This window comes from Pristiophorus japonicus, chromosome 15 (genome assembly GCF_044704955.1).
Source record: "Pristiophorus japonicus isolate sPriJap1 chromosome 15, sPriJap1.hap1, whole genome shotgun sequence".
NCBI lineage: Eukaryota > Metazoa > Chordata > Chondrichthyes > Pristiophoridae > Pristiophorus > Pristiophorus japonicus.
In genome coordinates, this window is record NC_091991.1 from 180247446 (window position 1) to 180275031 (window position 27586).

Sequence of the window (27586 nt, forward strand, 5' to 3'; positions counted from 1 at the left end):
TCCGGGGTCTGTGTCTGGGATCTGAGTCTGGGTCTGTGTCTGGTGTCTGGGGTCTGTGTCCTGTGTCCGGGTCCGGGGTCTGTGCGCGGGGTCTGTGTCTGGGGTCTGGGGTCTGTGTCTGGGTCTGTGTCCGGGGTCTGTGTGCGGGGTCTGTGTCTGGGGTCTGTGTGCGGGGTCTGTGTCCTGTGTCTGGGCCTGTGTCCGGGGTCTGTGTCCGGGGTCTGGGTCTGTGTCTGGGGTCTATGTCCTGTGTCCGGGGTCTGGGGTCTGTGTCTGGGTCTGTGTGCGGGGTCTGTGTCCTGTGTCTGGGTCTGTGTGCGGGGTCTGTGTCTGGGGTCTGTGTGCGGGGTCTGTGTCCTGTGTCTGGGTCTGTGTGCGGGGTCTGTGTCTGGGGTCTGTGTGCGGGGTCTGTGTCCTGTGTCCGGGGTCTGGGTCTGGGGTCTGGGGTCTGTGTCTGAGGTCTGTGTCTGGGGTCTGTGTCCTGTGTCTGGGTCTGGGGTCTGTGTCCTGTGTCTGTGTCTGGGGTCTGTGTCTGTGTCTGTGTCTGTGTCTGGGGTCTGTGTGGGTCTGTGTCCTGTGTCTGGGGTCTGGGTCTGTGTCCTGTGTCTGTGTCTGGGGTCTGTGTCCTGTGTCTGTGTCTGGGGTCTGGGTCTGTGTCTGTGTCTGGGGTCTGTGTCCTGTGTCTGTGTCTGAGGTCTGTGTCTGGGGTCTGGGTCTGTGTCTGGGTCTGTGTCCTGTGTCTGTGTCTGGGGTCTGGGTCTGTGTCCTGTGTCTGTGTCTGTGTGTGAGCCGGGCTGAGCCGCGGACGGGCGGGGTGTCGGGGGGAGGCGCTGCTGACGAGGCTGACAGACAGAGAGAGACAGACTCCCTCCCTCCCTCCCTCCCCCTGTCACAGCCGCCCAGCCGCGGAGTGTCGGCGGAGCCCGGAGAGCGGCGGCGGGGCCATGCTGCAGCCGGGCCGGGGTTAGGGGTCCTGGGGCCGGGGTCCGGGGCCGGGCCGGGGGAGGGGGGCACCATGATGGCGGTGTGTGACCGCGGGATGCAGATGCTGCTGACCACCGTGGGAGCTTTCGCCGCCTTCAGCCTGATGACCATCGCGGTGGGCACCGACTACTGGCTGTACTCGAGGGGGGTCTGCCGGAGCAAGTCCACCAGCGACAACGACACGGTCCGCAAGAACGAGGAGGTGATGACCCACTCCGGCCTCTGGAGGACATGCTGCCTGGAAGGTATGTGAGCAGCTGGTCGGCTCGTCCCAGCCCCTCTCCCCTCTCCCCCCGTCCCAGCCCCTCTCCCCTTGTCCCAGCCCCTCTCCCCTCTCCCCCCGTCCCAGCCCCTCTCCCCTTGTCCCAGCCCCTCTCCCCTCGCCCCCCGTCCCAGCCCCTCTCCCCTCTCCCCCCGTCCCAGCCCCTCTCCCCTTGTCCCAGCCCCTCTCCCCTCTCCCCCCGTCCCAGCCCCTCTCCCCTTGTCCCAGCCCCTCTCCCCCTCTCCCCCTGTACCAGCCCCTCTCCCCCGTCCCAGCCCCTCTCCCCCCATCCCAGCCCCTCTCCCCTTGTCCCAGCCCCTCTCCCCTCTCCCCCCGTCCCAGCCCCTCTCCCCTTGTCCCAGCCCCTCTCCCCTCGCCCCCCGTCCCAGCCCCTCTCCCCTCTCCCCTTGTCCCAGCCCCTCTCTCCTTGTCCCAGCCCCTCTCCCCTCTCCCCCCGTCCCAGCCCCTCTCCCCCTGTACCAGCCCCTCTCCCCTCGTCCCAGCCCCTCTCCCCCTCTACCAGCCCCTCTCCCCCCGTCCCAGCCCCTCTCCCCCTCTCCCCCTGTACCAGCTCCTCTCCCTCCATCCCAGCCCCTTTCCCCCTCTCCCCCTGTACCAGCCCCTCTCCCCTTGTCCCAGCCCCTCTCCCCCTGTACCAGCCCCTCTCCCCCGTCCCAGCCCCTCTCCCCCTGTACCAGCCCATCTCCCCTTGTCCCAGCCCCTCTCCCCCTCTCTCCTTGTCCCAGCCCCTCTCCCCCTGTCCTAGCCCTTCTCCCCTCTCCCCCTGTCCCAGCCCCTCTGCCCCCCACCCCGTCCGCGCCCTTCTCCCCTCTCCCCATCTCCCAGCTCCTCTCCCCCTGTACCAGCCCCTCTCTCCTTGTCCCAGCCCCTCTCCCCCTCTCCCCCTGTCCCAGCACTTCTCCCCTCTCCCCATCTCCCAGCCTCTCTCCCCCTGTACCAGCCCCTCTCCCCCGCATCCCCCCCTCCCTCCCATCCCCTTTCCCGTTCCTATCCCAGGCCACCGGGAGTTGCGCTCCGGGCGGGTCTCTTTGCTTCCATCCAACCGAGTCTGGATCCGGGAGAGCAGCGGCGGGGCATTGAGCCCTTGGCCCCGGCCCCCGAGCTGGGCAGCATCGGGTCCCTCGTCCCCGGGAAAGTGAGCAGAGAGGAAGGAGCGAGAGAGCAAGGGAGATGTGGAGAGCGAGAAGCCGAAATAAAAGAGAGATAGAGAGTGAAACAGCAGAGAACGGATAGAGAAAAGCAAAATGAGGGAGAAAGGAAGGGATGGAGAGGGATGAAGGGAGGGAGAGAGAGATGGAGAGAGAGGGATGGGAAGGGAAAGAGGGATGGGGTGGGAGAGAGGGAGAGAGGGATGGGGGGTAGGGAGAGAGAAGGTGAGAGGGATGGGGAGAGAGGTTGAGAGGGATGGGGAGAGAGGGTGAGAGGGTGAGAGGGATAGGGAGGGAAAGAGGGATGGGGTGGGAGAGAGGGAGAGAGGGATGGGGGGTAGGGAGAGAGAGGGTGAGAGGGATGGGGAGAGAGGTTGAGAGGGATCGGGAGAGAGGGTGAGAGGGTGAGAGGGATAGGGAGGGAAAGAGGGATGGGGTGGGAGAGAGGGAGAGAGGGATGAGAGGGATGGGGGGTAGGGAGAGAGAGGGAGAGAGGGTGAGAGGGATGGGGAGAGAGGGTGAGAGGGATGGGGAGAGAGGGTGAGAGGGATGGGGAGAGAGGGTGAGAGGGTGAGAGGGATAGGGAGGGAGGGAGGGACAGTGTGGGACAGGCTGGGCTGTATTGAGGGAACTATATGTCCAGGACTCTCTGGCTGCGAGAATCATTTTTCAATTTAAATGCCAGAATTATCACTTCATAATTCAACAGTTTTAAGACCAGAAAACTGAAGATAAATCCCGATCCAGGGTGTGTGAGACGCTGCACAAACACCCCCTCAATAGCAGGAAAACGGGATATGTATCCTGTTACGCATAGTAGGATATTTAACATAGAACCATAGAAATTTACAGCGGGAGGCGACTCGGCCCATCGTGTCCGTGCCGGCCGACCAAGAGCTAACCAGCTCTCGGTCCGTAGCCCTGTAGGTTACGGCTCTTCAGGTTCATATCCAAGGACCCTTTAAATATGGTGAGGGTTTCTGCCTCTACCACCCTTTCAGGCAGTGAGTTCCAGACTCCCACCACCCTCTGGGTGAAGAAATTTCCCCTCAAATCCCCTCTAAACCTCCCCCCAATGACTTTAAATCTATGCCCCCTGGTTATTGACCCATCTGCCAAGGGAAATAGATCCTTCCTATCCACTTTATCCGGGCCCTCATAATTTTATACACCTCAATAAGGTCTCCGCTCAGCCTCCTCTGTTCCAAAGAAAACAACCATAGCCTATCCAATCTTTCCTCATAGATAAAATTCTCCAGTCCAGGCAACATCCTCGTAAATCTCCTCTGTACCCTCCCCAGTACAATCACCTCTTTCCTGTAATGTGGTGACCAGAACTGCACACAGTACTCCAGCTGCAGCCTAACTAGTGTTTAAGGAAGTGGCCCTAGAAATGCATTGGTGATCATTTTCCAACATGTTTCTATCGACTCTGGATCAGTTCCTATAGACTGGAGGGTAGCTAATGTAACACTACTTTTTAAAAAGGGAGGGAGAGAGAAAACGGGTAATTATAGACCAGTTAGCCTGACATCAATAGTGGGGAAAATGTTGGAATCAATTATTAAAGATGAAATAGCAGCGCATTTGGAAAGCAGTGACAGGATCGGTCCAAGTCAACATGGATTTATGAAAGGGAAATCATGCTTGACGAATCTTCTGGAATTTTTTGAGGATGTAACTGGTAGAGTGGACAAGGGAGAACCAGTGGATGTGGTGTATTTAGACTTTCAAAAGGCTTTTGACAAGGTCCCGCACAAGAGATTGGTGTGCAAAATCAAAGCACATGGTATTGGGGGTAATGTACTGACGTGGATAGAGAACTGGTTGGCAGACAGGAAGCAGAGAGTCGGGATAAATGGGTCCTTTTCAGAACGGCAGGCAGTGACTAGTGGAGTGCCGCAGGGCTCAGTGCTGGGACCCCAGCTCTTTACAATATACATTAACAATTTAGATGAAGGAATTGAGTGTAATATCTCAAAGTTTGCAGACAACACTAAACTGGGTGGCGGTGTGAGCTGTGAGGAGGGCGCTAAGAGGCTGCAGGGTGATTTGGACAGGTTAGGTGAGTGGGCAAATGCATGGCAGATGCAGTATAATGTGGATAAATGTGAAGTTATCCATTTTGGGGGCAAAAACACCGAAGGCAGAATACTATCTGAATGGCGGCAGATTAGGAAAAGGGGAGGTGCAACGAGACCTGGGTGTCATGGTTCATCAGTCATTGAAAGTTGGCATGCAGGTACAGCAGGCGGTGAAGAAGGCAAATGGTATGTTGGCCTTCATAGCTAGGGGTTTTGAGTATAGGAGCAGGGAGGTCTTACTGTAGTTGTACAGGGCCTTGGTGAGGCCTCAGCTGGAATATTGTGTTCAGTTTTGGTCTCCTAATCTGAGGAAGGACATTCTTGCTATTGAGGGAATGCAGCGAAGGTTCACCAGACTGATTCCAGGGATGGCTGGACTGTCATATGAGGAGAGACTGGATCAACTGGGCCTTTATTCACTGGAGTTTAGAAGGATGAGAGGGGATCTCATTGAAACGTATAAGATTCTGATGGGACTGGACAGGTTAGATGTGGGAAGAATGTTCCCGATGTTGGAGAAGTCCAGAACCAGCGGACATAGTCTTAGGATAGGTAGGCCATTTAAGACTGAGATGAGGAGAAACTTCTTCAATCAGAGAGTTGTTAACCTGTGGAATTCCCTGCCGCAGAGAGTTGTTGATGCCAGTTCATTGGATATATTCAAGAGGGAGTTAGATATGGCCCTTACGGCTAAGGGGATCAAGGGGTATGGAGAGAAAGCAGGAAAGGGGTACTGAGGGAATGATCAGCCATGATCTTATTGAATGGTGGTGCAGGCTCGAAGGGCCGAATGGCCTACTCCTGCACCTATTTTCTATGTTTGTTTATACAGTTCAAGTATAACCTCACTGCTCTTGTATTCCATGCTTTGACTAATAAGGGCAAGTATCCCGTATGCCTTCTTAATCACCTTATCTACCTGGCCTGCTACCTTCAGGGATCTGTGGACATACACTCCAAGGTCCCTTTGTTCCTCTACACTTCTCAGTGTCCTTCCATTTATTGTGCATTCCTTTGCCTTGTTAGCACTCACATTTCTCCGGATTACACAAGAACATAAGAACATAAGAAATAGGAGCAGGAGCAGGCCATACGGCCCCTCGAGTCTGCTCTGCCATTTAATACCATCATGGCTGATCCGATCATGGACTCAGGTCCACTTCCCTGCCCGCTCCCCATAACCCCTTATCCCCTTATCATTTAAGAAACTGTCTATTTCTGTCTTAAATATATTCAATGACCCAGCCTCCACTGCTCTCTGAGGCAGTGAATTCCACAGATTTACAACTCTCTGAGAGAAGAAATTTCTCCTAATTTCAGTTTTAAATGGGCAGCCCCTTATTCTAAGATTATGCCCTCTATTTGCCACTGTTCTGCCCATCTGACCAGTACATTGATATCTTCCTGCAGTCTACAGCTTTCTTCTTCATTATCAACCACACAGCCAATTTTTGTATCAACTGCAAACTACATGTTACATGTTATAACATTGGTATTTATTCTGTTATACCACCCAACACAGCCCCTATCCCCAACACAGCCCCCACCCCAACACAGCCCCCACCCTAACATAGCCCCCACCCCAGCACAGCCCCCATCCCCAACACAGCCCCCACCCCAACACAGCCCCCATCCCCAACACAGCCCCCATCCCCAACACAGCCCCCACCCCAACACAGCCCCTATCCCCAACACAGCCCCCACCCCAACACAGCCCCCACCCCAACACAGCCCCCACCCTAACATAGCCCCCACCCCAGCACAGCCCCCATCCCCAACACAGCCCCCACCCCAACACAGCCCCCATCCCCAACACAGCCCCCATCCCCAACACAGTCCCCACCCCAACACAGCCCCCACCCCAACACAGCCCCCACCCCAACACAGCCCCCACCCCAACACAGCCCCCACCCTAACATAGCCCCCACCCCAGCACAGCCCCCATCCCCAACACAGCCCCCACCCCAACACAGCACCCATCCCCAACACAGCCCCCACCCCAACACAGCCCCTATCCCCAACACAGCCCCCACCCCAACACAGCCCCCACCCCAACACAGCCCCCACCCTAACATAGCCCCCACCCCAGCACAGCCCCCATCCCCAACACAGCCCCCACCCCAACACAGCCCCCATCCCCAACACAGCCCCCATCCCCAACACAGTCCCCACCCCAACACAGCCCCCACCCCAACACAGCCCCCACCCCAACACAGCCCCCATCCCCAACACAGTCCCCACCCCAACACAGCCCCTATCCCCAACACAGCCCCCACCCCAACACAGCCCCCATCCCCAACACAGCCCCCATCCCCAACACAGCCCCCATCCCCAACACAGCCCCCATCCCCAACACAGCCCCCATCCCCAACACAGCCCCTATCCCCAACACAGCCCCCATCCCCAACACAGCCCCCACCCCAACACAGCCCCTATCCCCAACACAGCCCCTATCCCCAACACAGCCCCCACTCCAACACAGCCCCTATCCCCAACACAGCCCCTATCCCCAACACAGCCCCTATCCCCAACACAGCCCCCACCCCAACACAGCCCCCACCCCAACACAGCCCCCACCCCAACACAGCCCCCATCCCCAACACAGCCCCTATCCCCAACACAGCCCCTATCCCCAACACAGCCCCCACCCCAACACAGCCCCTATCCCCAACACAGCCCCCATCCCCAACACAGCCCCTATCCCCAACACAGCCCCCATCCCCAACACAGCCCCTATCCCCAACACAGCCCCCACCCCAACACAGCCCCCAACCCAACACAGCCTCCATCCCCAACACAGCCCCTATCCCCAACACAGCCCCCACCCCAACACAGCCCCCACCCCAACACAGCCCCCATCCCCAACACAGCCCCCATCCCCAACACAGCCCCCACCTCAACACAGCCCCTATCCCCAACACAGCCCCTATCCCCAACACAGCCCCCACCTCAACACAGCCCCTATCCCCAACACAGCCCCTATCCCCAACACAGCCCCCATCCCCAACACAGCCCCTATCCCCAACACAGCCCCCACCCCAACACAGCCCCTATCCCCAACACAGCCCCCATCCCCAACACAGCCCCCATCCCCAACACAGCCCCCACCTCAACACAGCCCCTATCCCCAACACAGCCCCTATCCCCAACACAGCCCCCACCCCAACACAGCCCCCATCCCCAACAGAGCCTCCACCCCAACACAGTCCCCACCCCAACACAGCCCTCACCCCAACACAGCCCCCATCCCCAACACAGCCCCCACCCCAACACAGCCCCCATCCCCAACACAGCCCCCACCCCAACACAGCCCCCATCCCCAACACAGCCCCCATCCCCAACACAGCCCCCACCCCAACACAGCCCCTATCCCTAACACAGCCCCCACCCCAACACAGCCCCTATCCCTAACACAGCCCCCACCCCAACACAGCCCCCACCCCAACATAGCCCCCATCCCCAACACAGCCCCCACCTCAACACAGCCCCTATCCCCAACACAGCCCCCATCCCCAACACAGCCCCTATCCCCAACACAGCCCCCACCCCAACACAGCCCCTATCCCCAACACAGCCCCCATCCCCAACACAGCCCCTATCCCCAACACAGCCCCCATCCCCAACACAGCCCCCATCCCCAACACAGCCCCTATCCCCAACACAGCCCCTATCCCCAACACAGCCCCCATCCCCAACACAGCCCCTATCCCCAACACAGCCCCTATCCCCAACACAGCCCCCACCCCAACACAGCCCCTATCCCCAACACAGCCCCCACCCCAACACAGCCCCCAACCCAACACAGCCCCTATCCCCAACACAGCCCCTATCCCCAACACAGCCCCCACCCCAACACAGCCCCCACCCCAACACAGCCCCTATCCCCAACACAGCCCCCACCCCAACACAGCCCCCAACCCAACAAGCCTCCATCCCCAACACAGCCCCTATCCCCAACACAGCCCCCACCCCAACACAGCCCCCACCCCAACACAGCCCCCATCCCCAACACAGCCCCCATCCCCAACACAGCCCCCACCTCAACACAGCCCCTATCCCCAACACAGCCCCTATCCCCAACACAGCCCCCATCCCCAACACAGCCCCCACCCCAACACAGCCCCCATCCCCAACAGAGCCCCCACCCCAACACAGCCCCCACCCCCAACACAGCCCTCACCCCAACACAGCCCCCATCCCCAACACAGCCCCCATCCCCAACACAGCCCCCACCCCAACATAGCCCCCATCTCCAACACAGCCCCCATCCCCAACACAGCCCCCACCCCAACATAGCCCCCATCCCCAACACAGCCCCCACCCCAACACAGCCCCCACCCCAACACAGCCCCTATCCCTAACACAGCCCCCATCCCCAACACAGCCCCCATCCCCAACACAGCCCCCATCCCCAACACAGCCCCCACCCCAACACAGCCCCTATCCCTAACACAGCCCCCACCCCAACACAGCCCCTATCCCTAACACAGCCCCCACCCCAACACAGCCCCCATCCCCAACACAGCCCCCATCCCCAACACAGCCCCCACCCCAACACAGCCCCCACTCCAACACAGCCCCCATCCCCAACACAGCCCCCACCCCAACACAGCCCCCACCCCAGCACAGTCCCAACACAGTCCACAATCCCAGCATAGCCCACAACTGACCCAAACTCAGCTTGCTTACATAGCAGGGTGCGCCCGTGTGTGGTGTGTGGATAGTGTGGGTTACCCTGGCAGTGCCCGAGATGCCTGTAGCACCGGTTATGTTGCTCAGCCAGTGTTCTTGCTCCTGGAATCCCCTTCTCATTGCGGCTCTGTAATCTTTGTGACCTTCTTGGCAAAAAAAGTCCAAAATAAAACAAGAGAGTTTCTCACTGTTAAAGGGCAGGATGCAGCAGCCAGACAGAAAAAGGCCCACCATATAATATGATTGTAGGGCAAGTAAACAATGCAGGAGGGAACGACCAGTCTGTTATCAGAGAGGTTACATTTAGAAGGATTCCCTCTTTCAAGAAACATTATTTGGCAAGTTCTTTTCAGTCTATGCTATCGAGAAGTAAATCATCTTGAATTGCACCTCTCGTGCCTGAAGTGTCTGGGAAAGATGATGGAAAGCTTCTCCATCCTCTTCAAAGAAAACATGTTTTTTTATCAAACCGTTTTTTATGGAATAAGTGACCTTGAGTAAATAAGGCAGCGTTACTTTGATCAGTGAAAGCAATATCCAGCCATCACTTAGATAACTCAATGAATCTGAAAAATAGAAAAGAAAGACTTGCATTTACATAGCGCCTTTCACAACCTCAAAACATCGCAAAGCACTTTATAACCTATTAACTGTTGTAATGTAGGAAATGCAGCAGTCATTTTGTGCACAGCAAGCTCCCACAAACAGCAATGTGTTAATGACCAGTTAATCGGTTTTAGTCATAGAATGAAAGAATAGTACAGCACAGAGGGAGGCCATTCGGCCCATCGAATCTGCGCGGCTCTTTCAAAGAGCAATCCAGTGAGTCCCCCTCCCTCACTTTCCCCATATCCCTGCAATTTTTTTCTCCTATTTATTTATTGTATTTATCCAATTCCCTTTTGGGAACAATTGAATCTATCTCCACCACCCTATCAAGCAGTGCATTCCAGATCCTAACCACTCGTTGCGTAAAAAGATTTTTCCTCATGTCGCCTCTGTTTTTTCGCCAATCACCTTAAATCTGTGCCCTCTGAATATCGACCCTTCAGTTACCGGGAACAGTCTCTCTCTCTACTCTGTCCAGACCCTTAATGATTTTAAACACCTCCATCCAATCTCCTCTTGGCCTTCTCTACTCTAAGGAGAACAATCCCAGCTTCTCCAGTCTGTCTACGTAATTGTAATTCTGCATCCCTGGTACCATTCTAGTAAAATCTCTCTGCACCCTCTCTAAGGCCTTCACATCTTTCCAGAACTGGACACAGTACTCCAACTGGGGCCGAACCAGTGCTTTATATAGATTTAACATAACTTCCTGCGTGGTTATTGGTTGAGGGATAAATATTGGTCCAGGACACCGGGGATAACTTTCCTGCTCATCTTCAAATAGTACCAGGGATCTTTTACATTCACCTGAGAGGGCAGACGGGACCTCAGTTTAACCTCTCATCTTGAAAGCCGGCACCTCCGACAGTGCGGCACTCCCTCAGTACTGCCCCTCCGACAGTGCAGATTTTGCGCTCAAGTCTCTGGAGTGTGCCTTGAACCCACATCCCTCTGACTCAGCAGTCGAGTGTGTTATCCACTGAGCCACAGAAAACACCACAAGGCCAGTGTTTGTGTGAGTGTGTGTTTCTACAAACAGGTCAGTGTCATTTGAGACACTGAATGTGTGACATGCAGTTTCCCAATTAACTGTAGAAATTTAGGAAATGCAGCACAGCAAGCTCCCACAAACAACAATGTGATAATGTGTTTTAGTCACAGAATAGTACAGCACAGAAGGAGGCCATTCGATCCATCGAGTCTGAGTCAGCTTCTTCCTAAGGCCACTTGCTTGTGACAGGCCGCTTGTCCAATGGGGCAGTTGGAATCTTATTGGTAGTACATGTGTAGGCATATTGTTCAGTTCCTGCTGGGCAGAGGAAAGACAGCTTGGTTGTGGCTATTAATTAAAACTCAGCTTCGATCCTCAGGCACCTACATCAATACATTAACACATCTGTCAGCAAGTGTCCCGCCGCTCGACTGAATCAGAGGGCAGTCAGGTTGTGGAAGGACGTTGAGGTGAACAGTGCAGATGGATATATTTGTGGAGAGCGAAGGGTTTGCTGGATTGGAGGAGTGGGAAGCTCTGGTTGACGATCACTTTGGGGTTAATGACCTTTGTAGTTCCCAATATACTTCCCGCCCTTTTACTAAGTCTCCCGCCATCCTTTGGTAAGTGAGAGTTACACTGGTGAGATGGGAGTGTGACTATCCAGGGCAGGTGTACCAAGTGTGACAACGTTGTTCCACTTTGTAGCTGTTGCACGTATGGGAAGTCTCAAGGAGGCGATCTCAGTGTGCAGCCCAGTTTCTCAAACTCAACAGCTGCCTCTGAAACCCACTGCCACATGCAAGGGTCTGATCTTTGTATTTCCAGAATGTTCACTGAGGTGCCTCTGGGACTAATTGAAGAGTAGGACATTGTCTGCAAGGAGTCTGTCTCCAAGCAGCCTTTCACTGAAGAACTTCTCACAGCCTGGGGACAGATGTCCTCCCATACATCTGGGATCCAAGTTTACCAGCTGCTGATGGAACCAAGGCGTGCAGGTGGAGTTAAGATGCTGATCAGCCATGCTCTAACTGAACGATGAAACAGGCACGATGGGCTGAATGGCCTCCTCCTATTCCTATATTCCTGTTCCCACCATGTTCTCCCGGAGGTCCCGGGCATTGTTATTGTCATGTATTTAACCAGCATTGTAACCCATGTGTAAACTGACCTAAGTTGTACACCGTGAGAACACTGACCACTAGGTGGTGAACTTGTGGGAGACACTCCTAACCTGGACCTTCAGTATAAAAGGGGAAGCTCCACCCACTTCCTGCACTTGAGTGCTAAGGAATAAAGGACAGGTCACAGACTGACCTTCTCTCAAGCATGGGCCTCGTGTGCATTTATACTGTATAGTAAGGACGTATCAGTTATCTTGTTGTTAAGTAAACTAACTGCTTGATGAGGCAGCAGTGAAGGTATCATGCTGGTCTCCAGTCGTCCTGGTTAACCCTTGCCACTGGACCAAGACCTAGCTCTGTCAAGCCTGTGTGGTGGCTGGTGTGCAACGGTCACCCCACATTAAAAAAATCCACACACAGCCATCTTCCACCCTTCAACATGTAGCTCAGGATCTGGAATATTAGGTCCTTCATTGAAACACCTGTGAACTCAGCCCTTTTTGGCGTCCAAGTCATCCTCGCTTCGAGGGACTGCCTATATGACTATGAAGGCATCATATGTTACCAGTGTCTCAGGTGGTGTAGAGTATTAAAGCAAAGAGTACTGCTAATGCATTAAAAATAATTTGTTCGGCCACAGTTAGAACATTACATCCAGTTTTGAGTCTACTTTATGAGCGGGTGCAGAAGAAACTCACTGTGGTGATACCAGGGATGGGGATCGTTAGTGATGAGGAGAGACCAGAGAAACTGGGGCTTTTTTCATCAAGCAGAGTAGGTTAAGAGGAGATCTGAAGGATGTGCTCGAAATTATGAGGGAATTTAGGGTTAATAACTATTTCCACTGGGTAATGAGCCAGTGACCAGAGCAAATACTTTATTGAAGATCACCATCAAAGTTACATCGAATGTTCAGCACAGAGACTGGCCATTCGACCCAAGTTGTCCATGTTGGCATTTATGCTCCACACAAGCTTCTTCTCATCCCTTTTCATTTAACCCTATCAGCAAAACCTTCTATTCCTTTTCATTCCTCACGTGTTTATCTAGTTTCCCCTTAAATCATCATAGGCAGTCCCTCGGAATCGAGGAGGACTTGCTTCCACTCCCAAAGTGAGTTCTCTGATGGCTCAACAGTCCGATACGAGAGCCACAGACCCTGTTACAGGTGGGACAGACATTCATCGAGGGAGGGGGTGGGTGGGGCTGGTTTGCCGCACGCTCCTTCCGCTGCCTGCGCTTGGCCTCTCCATGCTCTTTGTGTTGAGACTCGAAGAGCTCAATGCCTTCCTGGATGGACTTTCTCCACTTCAGGTGGTCTGCGGCCAGGGTCTCCCAGGTGTCAGTGGTGATGTCGCACTTTACCAGGGAGGCTTTGAGGGTGTCCCTATAACGTTTCCGCTGTCCTCCTTTGGCTCGTTTATCACGAAGGAGCTCCGCATAAAGCATTTGCTGAGGGAGTCTCGTATCTGGCATGCGTACTGTGTGGCCTACCCAGCGAAGCTGATCGAGTGTGGTCAGTGCTTCAATGCTGGGGATGTTAGCCTGGACGAGGACACTGATGTTGGTGCGCCTGTCCTCCCAGGGGATTTGCAGGATCTTGCGGAGACATCGTTGGTGATATATCTCCAGCGACTTGAGGTGCCTTCTGTACATCGTCCATGCCTCAGTTCCATACAGGAGGGCGGGTATTACTACAGCCCTGTAGACCATGAGCTTGGTGGTAGATTTGAGGGCCTCGTCTTCAAACACTCTTTTCCGCAGGCGACCGAAGGCTGCACTGGCGCACAGGAGGCGGTGCTGAATCTCTGCATCAATGTCTGCCTTTGTTGATAAGAGGCTCCCGAGATATGGGAAATGGTCCACATTGTCCAGGGCCGCGCCGTGGATCTTGATGATTGGAGGGCAGGGCTGTGCGGCGAGAACAGGCTGGTGAAGGACCTTTGTCTTACAGATGTTAAGCGTAAGGCCTATGCTTTCATACACCTCAGTGAATACATTGACGATATCCTGGAGTTCAGCCTCTGAATGTGCACCCTTAAATGCATCTATACTTTTGCCTCAACTCCCTGTGGCAGCGAGTTCCACATTCTCACCACTCTCTGGGTAAAGAGGTTTCTCCTGAATTCCTGATTGGATTATCAGTGACTATCCTATATTTCTGGCCACTAGTTTTGAACTCCCCACAAGTGGAAACATTTTCTGAATGTCTAAAAAAACAAAGAAAGAGGTGAGGAGACCTGGAATTCCCAGTAAAGGCACTGATGTCAGTTAGCAGCAGTAACAAGAGCAGGTTGAAACCTTTAGTTAGAACAGGTTGAGGGTTATAAGGGGAGCTGTAGATCGAGGGACTCGAACACCGTGCACATCATAATGGTTCCCAAGCACTGGGATACTCAGACTATCCAAGGTCAGAAAGGGAACTGGATTCGGGAGTAAGGGGTAGGATGTGAGGCTGGAGGCAGAATCTGCGCTTCTGGTTGACTTGTGTTTTGGGGAAGGGAGACATTTTGTCGAACCTGCCCTCAGGAGATAACATGGGGTCAGCAGCCACTCAGTAAAATGATGATGGTGCTGTCATAATTGCAACCATCATCATAGGCGGTCCCTCGTATCGAGGATGACTTGCTTCCACGCCAAAAAGGGATGAGTTCACAAGTGTTTCAATGAAGGACCTAATATTCCAGATCCTGAAAGGTGGAAGATGCCTGTGCGTGGATTTTTTTAACGTGGGGTGGCCGTTGCACACCAGCCACCACACGGGCTTGACAGAGCTAGGTCTTGATCCAGTGGCAAGGATTAACCAAGACAAACTGGAGAGCAGCTCTGCTGCACGGACCTAGTGCGCACACATATCGCAGTGTGGGCTGGCCCGTGCTACCCCTGGGCCCTCGTCTCTTCTGGGCCCCGAACTCACACCTCTCCTGGGCCCCGGTCACATCGCTCTGCAATCTCTCGCCGCTCCTTCGCCCCCGACCTCGCCGCTCCTGCTGTACCTGCCCACGCTCCAATCACCGACCTGGGTTATGGTGACGTCCAACCCAGTCGCCCTCTTCACAGCCGTCATCCTCCCGGACCGGCTCGCGCTGTACCTTGCTCCACACAGCTCCTTTGACCCCGATCTGCTGATAGTCCTTGCATCATTGTAACACTTCAGTGCTGATGTCACTGTGACACACTCATCATGTGAACAAGTTGTGTAAAGATGGGTTCACGGAAGTCATATCAATTCTGATCTCAGGTGAGTTATAAACCACTCCAGCTTTGCATTCCGTCTAGTTATTTCACCATTTTAAAATTTAAAGTATTCAATTTATTATAGATTTTAGTGTCAGAAAAATACAGCAAGGGTTTTTGCCAGAAGTGATGATTATTGCACATTATTGACCAAACATTATTGCACCTATCAGCAAACAAGAGCGCAGCTGGAGCCCAGGCCTGTCCTCCAGCTGATCTCACTGGCAAGACCCAATGCTGAAACGCTGAGTCCACTGATGAGATACATGTTCTGTAATTACGCCCCAGTATCTCTTCCCTTCCGAGTATCTCGCTGTAATTCAAACAGTTGGTCACTGAGCGATCTCTCTACTGGATGGTCCATCCATTCTGCTTCACTGGATGTTTTCTTTTATTCATTTATGGGATGTGGGCGTCACCAGCAAAGCCAGCCTTTATTGCCCATCCCTAACTGCCCCTTGAGAAGGTGGTGGTGAGCCGCCTTCTTGAACCGCTGCAGTCCGTGTGGTGAAGGTGCTCCCACAGTGCTGTTAGGGAGGGAGTTCCAGGATTGTGACCCAGCGACGATGAAGGAACGGCCGATATATTTCCCAGTCAGGATGGTGTGTGACTGGGAGGGGAACGTGGAGGTGGTGGTGTTCCCATGCGCCTGCTGCCCTTGTCCTTCTAGGTGGTAGAGGTCGTGGGTTTGGGAGGTGCTGCCGAAGAAGCCTTGGTGAGTTGCCGCAGTGCATCTTGTAGATGGTGCACACTGCAGCCACGGTGCGCCGGTGGTGGAGGGAGTGAATGTTGAAGGTGGTGGATGGGGGGCCAATCAAGTGGCTGCTTTGTCCTGGATGGTGTTGAGTTTCTCGAGTGTTGTTGGAGCTGCACTCATCCAGGCAAGTGGAGAATATTCCATCGCACTCCCGACTTGTGCCTTGTAGATGGTGGAAAGGCTTTGGGGAGTCAGCAGGTGAGACACTTGCCGCAGAATACCCAGCCTCTGACCCATTCTTGTACCCAAAGTATTTATGTGGCTGGTCCAGTTAAGTTTCTGGTCAATGGTGACCCCCCCCCAGGATGTTGATGGTGGGGGATTCGGTGATGGTAATGCCGTTGAATATCAAGGGGAGGTGGTTAGACTCTCGCTTGTTGGAGAGAGTCATTGCCTGACACTTGTGTGACACGAATGTTACTTGCCACTTATCAGCCCAAGCCTGAATGTTGTCCAGGTCTTGCTGCATGTGGGCACGGACTGCTCCATTATCTGAGGAGTTGCGAATGGAACTGAACACTGTGTGTTATACACAGTGAAGGACAAACATAAGAACATAAGTACATAAGAATTAAGAGCAGGTGTCGGCCATTTAGCTCCTCGAGCCTGCTCCGCCATTCAATAAGATCATGGCTGATCTTCTACCTCAACCCCACTTTCCTGCACTATCCCCATATCCCTTGATTCGCTTAATATTCAAAAATCTATCACTATGTCCTGAATATACTCAAAGACCGAGCCTTCACAGCCCTCTGGGGAACAGAATTCCAACGATTCACCACCCTCTGAGTGAAGAAATTTCTCCTCATCTCAGTCCTAAATGGCTGACCCCTTATTCTGAGACTGTGACCCCTGGTTCTAGACTCCCCAGCCCGGGGGAAACATCCTCCCTGCATCTACCCTGTTAAGCCCTGCAAAAATTTTGTATGTTTCAGTGAGATCACCTCTTATTTTTCTAAACTCTAGAGAATATAGGCCCAATCTACTCAATCTCTCCTCATAGGACAATCCCCCATCCCAGGAATCAGTCTGGTGAACCTTCATTGCACTCCCTCTGTGGCAAGTAAGGAGACCAAAACTGTGCACAATACTCCAGCTGTGGTCTCAGCAGGTGAACTCACTGAGCAGTGAGCTCCTCCATTGGCCATGCTCTCTCTGAGATAGCCTTGGATAAACATCCGTAACTCTCTAACCGCAAGATATGCTGTACACCGTTCTGCTGTAACATCAATAAACCCCTCAGTTTCCCTTTCATCTCACAGTCTACAGGATTTCAAAACCTAAGCTGGGTGCCGCCCAAACACCACTTCCCGAGTCTCCTGTTTTATTCTTTTCAACCTTGGTGCTACACTTCCAATGCACCTTAACCCTTCACCTTGGTTTCCCAATTAACCAGGGGTCAAACAGGCAGTGTCAAGGGTTGTCGAGCAAGGGAACCGGCAGTGGCCATGTTATCTTCCTGGTGTCTGAGATAAAAACAGGAAATGCTGCAAACACTCAGCCGGTCAGGCAGAATCCATGGAGAGAGAAACAGAGTTAGAAACCGTTCTGACGGAAGGTCATTGACCTGAAACGGTAACCCTGTTTCTCCCTCAACAGATGCTGCCTGATCTGCTGAGTGTTTCCAGCATTTTCTGTTTTATTTCCGATATTGTGTCTGTTTCGGGTAGTTACTGCAGATCAGATACAGTGAGGAGATGTTACAAGGGCTCGGGTCCCAGGAGCCAGTGACTGTGGATCAGATACAGTGTGAGGAGATGGTGAATTTCAATAGTTTGTAGCAACCTTGGCTCAGTAACAGCAGTCTTGCCTCAATGTAATGGCCTCAAGCCCCACTCTGACAATGGGAAGCTTGTTTACTCAGTGGAAGTTATTGTACCAGAGAGCTGGGCTTGGGTGTGAGAGTTAATCTACCGTAGGGATGGGCTTTGATGTACCTGTAATAGTTAATGTACTGGAGGGATGGGTTTTGATAGAAGAGTTAATGTACTGGAGGGATGGGTTTTGATAGAAGAGTTAATGTACTGGAGGGATGGGTTTTGATAGAAGAGTTAATGTACTGGAGGGATGGGCTTTGATAGAAGAGTTAATGTACTGGAGGGATGGGCTTTGATAGAAGAGTTAATGCACTGGAGGGATGGGTTTTGATAGAAGAGTTAATGTACTGGAGGGATGGGCTTTGATAGAAGAGTTAATGTACTGGAGGGATGGGTTTTGATAGAAGAGTTAATGTACTGGAGGGATGGGTTTTGATAGAAGAGTTAATGTACTGGAGGGATGGGTTTTGATAGAAGAGTTAATGTACTGGAGGGATGGGCTTTGATAGAAGAGTTAATGTACTGGAGGGATGGGCTTTGATAGAAGAGTTAATGTACTGGAGGGATGGGTTTTGATAGAAGAGTTAATGTACTGGAGGGATGGGTTTTGATAGAAGAGTTAATGTACTGGAGGGATGGGTTTTGATAGAAGAGTTAATGTACTGGAGGGATGGGTTTTGATAGAAGAGTTAATGTACTGGAGGGATGGGTTTTGATAGAAGAGTTAATGTACTGGAGGGATGGGCTTTGATAGAAGAGTTAATGTACTGGAGGGATGGGCTTTGATAGAAGAGTTAATGTACTGGAGGGATGGGTTTTGATAGAAGAGTTAATGTACTGGAGGGATGGGTTTTGATAGAAGAGTTAATGTACTGGAGGGATGGGCTTTGATAGAAGAGTTAATGTACTGGAGGGATGGGTTTTGATAGAAGAGTTAATGTACTGGAGGGATGGGTTTTGATAGAAGAGTTAATGTACTGGAGGGATGGGCTTTGATAGAAGAGTTAATGTACTGGAGGGATGGGCTTTGATAGAAGAGTTAATGTACTGGAGGGATGGGTTTTGATAGAAGAGTTAATGTACTGGAGGGATGGTTTTTGATAGAAGAGTTAATGTACTGGAGGGATGGGTTTTGATAGAAGAGTTAATGTACTGGAGGGATGGGTTTTGATAGAAGAGTTAATGTACTGGAGGGATGGACTTTGATAGAAGAGTTAATGTACTGGAGAGATGGGTTTTGATAGAAGAGTTAATGTACTGGAGGGATGGGCTTTGATAGAAGAGTTAATGTACTGGAGGGATGGGTTTTGATAGAAGAGTTAATGTACTGGAGGGATGGGCTTTGATAGAAGAGTTAATGTACTGGAGGGATGGGCTTTGATAGAAGAGTTAATGTACTGGAGGGATGGGTTTTGATAGAAGAGTTAATGTACTGGAGGGATGGGCTTTGATAGAAGAGTTAATGTACTGGAGGGATGGGTTTTGATAGAAGAGTTAATGTACTGGAGAGATGGGTTTTGATAGAAGAGTTAATGTACTGGAGGGATGGGTTTTGATAGAAGAGTTAATGTACTGGAGGGATGGACTTTGATAGAAGAGTTAATGTACTGGAGGGATGGGTTTTGATAGAAGAGTTAATGTATTGGAGGGATGGGTTTTGATAGAAGAGTTAATGTACTGGAGGGATGGGCTTTGATAGAAGAGTTAATGTACTGGAGGGATGGGTTTTGATAGAAGAGTTAATGTACTGGAGGGATGGGTTTGATAGAAGAGTTAATGTACTGGAGGGATGGGTTTTGATAGAAGAGTTAATGTACTGGAGGGATGGGCTTTGATAGAAGAGTTAATGTACTGGAGGGATGGGTTTTGATAGAAGAGTTAATGTACTGGAGGGATGGGCTTTGATAGAAGAGTTAATGTACTGGAGGGATGGGCTTTGATAGAAGAGTTAATGTACTGGAGGGATGGGTTTTGATAGAAGAGTTAATGTACTGGAGGGATGGGTTTTGATAGAAGAGTTAATGTACTGGAGGGATGGGTTTTGATAGAAAAGTTAATGTACTGGAGGGATGGGCTTTGATAGAAGAGTTAATGTACTGGAGGGATGGGCCCTGGGCCCTCGCCTCTTCTGTGAAGAGGGCGACCTGATTGGACGTCACCAAGGTCCAGGTTGCTGATTGGAGCGTGGACAAGTACAGCAGGAGCGGCGATCGTGGTGCAACGTGATTGGGGCCCAGAAGAGGCGAGGGCCCAGAGGCAGCACGGGCCAGCCCACACTGCGATATTTGTCTGCACTAGGTCCGTGCAGCAGAGCAGGTCTCCAGTTTGTCTTGGGTAATCCTTGCCACTGGACCAAGACCTAGCTCTGTCAAGCCCGTGTGGTGGCTGGTGTGCAACGGCCACCCCATGTTAAAAAAATCCACGCACAGGCATCTTCCACCCTTCAGGATGTAGTTCAGGATCTGGAATATTAGGTCCTTCATTGAAACACCTGTGAACTCATCCTTTTTTGGCGTGGAAGCAAGTCATCCTCGATACGAGGGACCGCCTATGATGAATGTACGGAGGATGGGCATTGATTGACTGACAGCACTTTTATCATTCCTGTCTGTTCTCATGTTCTATCCTGAAAGTATTTTATATCAATACAGATGTTTAAGAATATTTTAACCGATCTCTTTGTCAGACCCACTCTCCCCAGCCAGGCCAAGCTCGCTCGCAGCTTGTGCTGATTGCAGAGAACCAACTGGTGGAATATAATTCTTCAGTTGTTGTCTCTCCCTGATCGATCGACCAGTCGGGACATTCTATCCCCCCCCCCCGCACCCCTTCCTCCCCCCGGCCAGAGACAGAACTGTTATTGAACGCTCCATCACAGCTGGCACAAGAGATTACTTTAATGGAAGTCACAAAGTTACTCAACTTATTCTGCTGCTGAAATTGGTCGATTAATGTAATCATTATTGAACGCTTAACATTATTGTCAGCCGGCGAGTCCCACACACAGAGTCCTCAACGATGACCTGAGGTTTTATTAAATGGCCCCAGCCCTTCCCCGATGTAATAAAACCGGATCAGGGATCATTGAGGGTCCGAGGCAGACCCGGACCCCGGACACACGGTCTAATGAAGTCCAGCCTGTCAGACTCTCTGCAGTGACAGTAGAATTACAGACGTACCAAACTTATCCATAGTGATTTCTCAAACACTCTGGGTCATGAAACAGATTTTAATGGGGCAGCCCAGGCTGTGTACAAGCAAAGCACGAGGGGGTAGGAGGGAGAGGTGGGCCGCCAATTGTTGCCCGTCTCTAGTTACCCTGGGAAGGTAGCGGTGAGCAGAGGCTCTCATCAGCCACTTCAGTCAACCACGCTGGTGTGGGACGGGAGTCATGTATCGGCCCAGACTGGGGAAGGTCTGGATCAGGAAATTGTGATTGGGCAACGCTCAGCTTGGGTTATAAAGGCCGTCAGCTGCAGGAAGAAAATCTGTCAGTCTGTCTGTGTTTCTGTCTCTGTCTGTGTGGCCGTCTGTCCATCTGTCTATCAGTCTGTGTGTCAGTCGGTCAGTCAGTCAGTCCCTCTGACTCTCCGTCCGTCTCTCCGTCCATCAGTCAGTCAGTCTGTCTCTGTCTGTCCGTCCGTCTGTCTGTCTGTCTCTCTGTCCGTCTGTCTCTCTGTCCGTCAGTCTCTCCGTCAGTCAGTCCATCTGTCTGTCAGCCCGTCTGTCAGCCCGTCCGTCGATGAGTCTGTCTGTCTGCCTGTCCTGATGATCAGTTCTATTGATTACCCCAACACACCAGCGCAGTAACAAGACACATATTGTGTGAGAATGCTCGATGCCAGCTGTCAACACGGAAATTAGATTTTAATTCTTGTCAGCACTAAAATGATCTTCCAGCAACAGCTTAATTCCCCATTCATAAACCGAGCATCACAACAGGAGCAGCCTGAACTCACAGGTACACAGGAACAGGAGGAGGTCATTCAGCCCCTCGAGCCTGTTCCGCCATTCAATCAGGTCATGGCTGATCTGCGACAGAACTCCATATAACCGCCTTTGGCCCATATCCCTTAATACCTTTGGTTAACAGAAATCTTATCAATCTCCATTTAAAATTATACACATACAGTCACTACTGGGACACTCAGTCCTGTTACAATCCGGAAATGTATGCAGTGAGACGCATTCGTGGAATGTACACAAGATAATTTTGTAGATCAGTATGTTGAGGAACCAACTAGAGAACAGACTATTTTAGATTTAATAGTGTGCAATGAGAAAGGTTTAATTAATAACCTTGTAGTAAAAGGTCCTTTGGGGAAGAGTGACCATAATATGATAGAATGTTACATTAAGTTTGAAAGTGATTTAGTTAAATCCAAAACTAGGGTCTTAAATCTAAACAAAGGAATACTACATAGGTACGAGGGATGAGTTGGCTAATGTAGATGGGGAAACTACATTAAAAGGTATGGTAGACAAGCAATGGCTAGCATTTAAAGAATTAATACATCATTTACAAAAAACATACTTTCCTTTAAGGCACAAAAACCCACAGGAGAAGTGATCAAACCGTGGCTAAGAAGAGAAGTTAAAGATAATATTAGATCAAAGGAAGAGGCTTATAATGTTGCCAAAATGAGCAGTAAGCCTGAGGGTTGAGAGGATTTTAGATTTCAGCAAAAGTGGAGCAAGAAATTGATCAAGAAAGGGAAAATAAAATATGAGAGTAAACTAGGGAGAGACATAACAACAGACTGTAAAAGCTTCTATAGGTATGTAAAAAGGAAAAGATTAGCGAAAGTAAATGTGGGTCCCCTACAGGCTGAGACAGGAGAAATTATAATGGGGAAACATAGAAACATAGAAAATAGGTGCAGGAGTAGGCCATTCGGCCCTTCGAGCCTGCACCGCCATTCAATGAGATCATGGCTGATCATTCCCTCAGTACCCCTTTCCTGCTTTCTCTCCATACCCCTTGATCCCTTTAGCCGTAAGGGCCATATCTAACTCCCTCTTGAATATATCTAATGAACTGGCATCAACAACTCTCTGCGGCAGGAAATTCCACAGATTAACAACTCTCTGAGAGAAGCAGTTTCTCCTCATCTCAGTCCTAAATGGCCTACCTCTTATCCTTACGCTGTGGCCCCTGGTTCTGGACTTCCCCAACATCGGGAACATTCTTCCTGCATCTAACCAGTCCTTTCAGAATTTTATATGTTTCTATGAGATACCCTCTCATCCTTCTAAACTTCAGTGAATAAAGGCCCAGTCGATCCAGTCTCTCCTCATATGTCAGTCCAGCCATCCCGGGAATCAGTCGGTGAACCTTCGCTGCACTCCCTCAATAGCAAGAATGTCCTTCCTCAGATTAGGAGACCAAAACTGAACACAATATTCCAGCTGAGGCCTCACCAAGGCCCTGTACAACTGCAGTAAGACCTCCCTGCTCCTATACTCAAAACCCCTAACTATGAAGGCCAACATACCATTTGCCTTCTTCATCACCTGTTGTACCTGCATGCCAACTTTCAATGACTGATGTACCATGACACCCAGGTCTCGTTGCACCTCCCCTTTTCCTAATCTGCCGCCATTCAGATAATAATCTGCCTATGTGTTTTTGCCCCCAAAGTGGATAACCTCACATTTATCCACATTATACTACATCTGCCATGCATTTGCCCACTCACTAACCTGTCCAAGTCACCCTGCCGCCTCTTGGCGTCCTCCTCACAGCTCACCCCGCCACCCAGCTTAGTGTCATCCGCAAACTTGGAGATATTACACTCAATTCCTTCATCCAAATCATTGATGTATATTCTAAATAGCTGGGGTCCCAGCACTGAGCCCTGCGGCACCCCACTAGTCACTGCCTGCCATTCTGAAAAGGACCCGTTTATCCCGACTCTCTGCTTCCTGTCTGCCAACCAGTTCTCTATCCATGTCAGTACATTACCCCCAATACCATATGCTTCGATTTTGCAAACCAATCTCTTGTGTGGGAACTTGTCAAAAGTTCAAAGTCCAAATACACCACATCCACTGGGTCTCCCTTGTCCATTCTACTAGTTACATCCTCAAAAAATTCCAGAAGATTAGTCAAGCATGATTTCCCCTTCATAAATCCATGTTGACTTGGACTGATCCGATCACTGCTTTCCAAATGCGCTGCTATTTCATCTTTAATAATCGATTCCAACATTTTCCCCACTACTGATGTCAGGCTAACCGGTCTATAATTACCCGTTTTCTCTCTCCCTCCTTTTTTAAAAAGTGGTGTTACATTAGCTACCCTCCAGTCCATTGGAACTGATCCAGAGTCGATAGACTGTTGGAAAATGATCACCAATGCATCCACTATTTCTAGGGCCACTTCCTTAAGTACTCTGGGATGCAGAGTATCAGGCCCCGGGGATTTATCGGCCTTCAATCCCATCAATTTCCCTAACACAATTTCCCGCCTAATAAGCATATCCTTCGGTTCCTCCGTCTCACTAGATCCTCAGTTCCCTAGTACTTCCGGAAGGTTATTTGTGTCTTCCTTCTTGAAGACAGAACCAAAGTATTTGTTCAATTAGAACATAAGAACATAAGAACATAAGAATTAGGAACAGGAGTAGGCCATCTAGCCCCTCGAGCCTGCTCCGCCATTCAAAAAGATTATGGCTGATCTGGCCGTGGACTCAGCTCCACTTACCCGTCCGCTTCCCATACCCTTTAATTCCCTTATTGATTAAAAATTTATCTATCTGTGATTTGAATACATTCAATGAGCTAGCCTGAACTGCTTCCCTGGGCAGAGAATTCCACAGATTCACAACCCTCTGGGAGAAGAAATTCCTTCTCAACTCGGTTTTAAATTGGCTCCTCCATAGAAACATAGAAAATAGGTGCAGGAGTAGGCCATTCGGCCCTTCTAGCCTGCACCGCCATTCAATGAGTTCATGGCTGAACATTCCACTTCAGTACCCCATTCCTGCTTTCTCGTCATACCCCTTGATCCCCCTAGTAGTAAGGACCTCATCTAACTCCTTTTTGAATATATTTAGTGAATTGGCCTCAACAACTTTCTGTGGTAGAGAATTCCACAGGTTCACCACTCTCTGGGTGAAGAAGTTCCTCCGCATCTCGGTCCTAAATGGTTTACCCCTTATCCTTCGACTGTGACCTCTGGTTCTGGACTTCCCCAACATTGGGAACATTCTTCCTGCATCTAACCTGTCTAACCCCGTTAGAATTTTAAATGTTTCTATGAGGTCCCCTCTCATTCTTCTGAACTCCAGTGAATACAAGCCCAGTTGATCCAGTCTTTCTTGATAGGTCAGTCCCGCCATCCCGGGAATCAGTCTGGTGAACCTTCGCTGCACTCCCTCAATAGCAAGAATGTCCTTCCTCAGGTTAGGAGACCAAAACTGTACACAATACTCCAGGTGTGGCCTCACCAATGCCCTGTACAACTGTAGCAACACCTCCCTGCCCCTGTACTCAAATCCCCTTGCTATGAAGGCCAACATGCCATTTGCTTTCTTAACCGCCTGCTGCACCTGCATGCCAACCTTCAATGACTGATGTAACATGACACCCAGGTCTCTTTGCACCTCCCCTTTTCCTAATCTGTCACCATTCAGATAATAGTCTGTCTCTCTGTTTTTACCACCAAAGTGGATAACCTCACATTTATCCACATTATACTTCATCTGCCATGCATTTGCCCACTCACCTAACCTATCCAAGTCGCTCTGCAGCCTCACAGCATCCTCCTCGCAGCTCACACTGCCACCCAACTTAGTGTCATCCGCAAATTTGGAGATACTACATTTAATCCCCTCATCTAAATCATTAATGTACAGTGTAAACAGCTGGGGCCCCAGCACAGAACCTTGCGGTACCCCACTAGTCACTGCCTGCCATTCTGAAAAGTACCCATTTACTCCTACTCTTTGCTTCCTGTCTGACAACCAGTTCTCAATCCATGTCAGTACACTACCCCCAATCCCATGTGCTCTAACTTTGCACATCAATCTCTTGTGTGGGACCTTGTCGAACGCCTTCTGAAAGTCCAAATATACCACATCAACTGGTTCTCCCTTATCCACTCTACTGGAAACATCCTCAAAAAATTCCAGAAGATTTGTCAAGCATGATTTCCCTTTCACAAATCCATGCTGACTTGGACCTATCATGTCACCTCTTTCCAAATGCACTGCTATGACATCCTTAATAATTGATTCCATCATTTTACCCACTACCGATGTCAGGCTGACCGGTCTATAATTCCCTGTTTTCTCTCTCCCTCCTTTTTTAAAAAGTGGGGTTACATTGGCTACCCTCCACTCCATAGGAACTGATCCAGAGTCAATGGAATGTTGGAAAATGACTGTCAACGCATCCACTATTTCCAAGGCCACCTCCTTAAGTACTCTGGGATGCAGTCCATCAGGCCCTGGGGATTTATCGGCCTTCAATCCCATCAATTTCCCCAAAACAATTTCCCGGCTAATAAGGATTTCCCTCAGTTCCTCCTCCTTACTAGACCCCCCAACCCCTTTTATAACCGGAAGGTTGTTCGTGTCCTCCTTCGTGAATACCGAACCAAAGTACTTGTTCAATTGGTCCGCCATTTCTTTGTTCCCCGTTATGACTGCCCCTGATTCTGACTGCAGCGGACCGACGTTTGTCTTTACTAACCTTTTTCTCTTTACATATCTATAGAAACTTTTGCAATCCGTCTTAATGTTCCCTGCAAGCTTCTTCTCATACTCCATTTTCCCTGCCCTAATCAAACCCTTTGTCCTCCTCTGCTGAGTTCTAAATTTCTCCCAGTCCCCAGGTTCGCTGCTATTTCTGGCCAATTTGTATGCCACTTCCTTGGCTTTAATACTATCCCTGATTTCCCTTGATAGCCACGGTTGAGCCACCTTACCTTTTTTATTTTTATGCCAGACAGGAATGTACAATTGTTGTAGTTCATCCATGCGGTCTCTAAATGTCTGCCATTGCCCATCCACAGTCAACCCCTTAAGTATCATTCTCCAATCCATCCCAGCCAATTCACGCCTCATACCTTCAAAGTTAGCCTTCTTTAAGTTCTGGACCATGGTCTCTGAATTAACTGTTTCATTCTCCATCCCAATGCAGAATTCCACCATATTATGGTCACTCTTCCCCAAGGGGCCTCGCACAACGAGATTGCTAATTAATCCTCTCTCATTACATAACACCCAGTCTAAGATGGCCTCCCCCCTAGTTGGTTCCTCGACATATTGGTCTAAAAAACCATCCCTTATGCACTCCAGAAAATCCTCCTCCACCGTATTGCTTCCAGTTTGGTTAGCCCAATCTATGTGCATATTAAAGTCACCCATTATAACTGCTGCACCTTTATTGCACGCACCCCTAATTTCCTGTTTGATGCCCTCCCCAACATCACTACTACTGTTTGGAGGTCTGTACACAACTCCCACTAACGTTTTTTGCCCTTTGGTGTTCTGCAGCTCTACCCATATAGATTCCACATCATCCAAGCTAATGTCCTTCCTAACTATTGCCTTAATCTCCTCCTTAACCAGCAATGCTACCCCACCTCCTTTTCCTTTTATTCTATCCTTCCTGAATGTTGAATACCCCTGGATGTTGAGTTCCCAGCCCTGATCATCCTGGAGCCACGTCTCCGTAATCCCAATCACATCATATTTGTTATTTTGAGGCTGTGCCCCCTAGTTCTAGTCTCCCCTACCTGTGGAAACAACCTCTCTGCCTCTATCCTGTCTATCCCTTTCATTATTTTAAATGTTTCTATAAGATCACCCCTCATCCTTCTGAACTCCAACGAGTAAAGACCCAGTCTACTC

At 50.7% G+C, this 27586-nt stretch overlaps 1 protein-coding gene across 1 annotated transcript in view; it reads left to right on the forward strand.

Annotated features, from left to right (window-relative positions):
* Positions 1-1015: 1015 nt before the first annotated feature.
* The window catches only part of LOC139280539 (voltage-dependent calcium channel gamma-3 subunit-like), a 276400-nt gene continuing 249829 nt past the window's right edge, over positions 1016-27586 (forward strand). The window contains exon 1 of the mRNA XM_070900024.1: positions 1016-1229. Coding sequence (XP_070756125.1) covers positions 1016-1229 — 214 coding nt within the window. The remainder of the gene's footprint in view (positions 1230-27586) is intronic.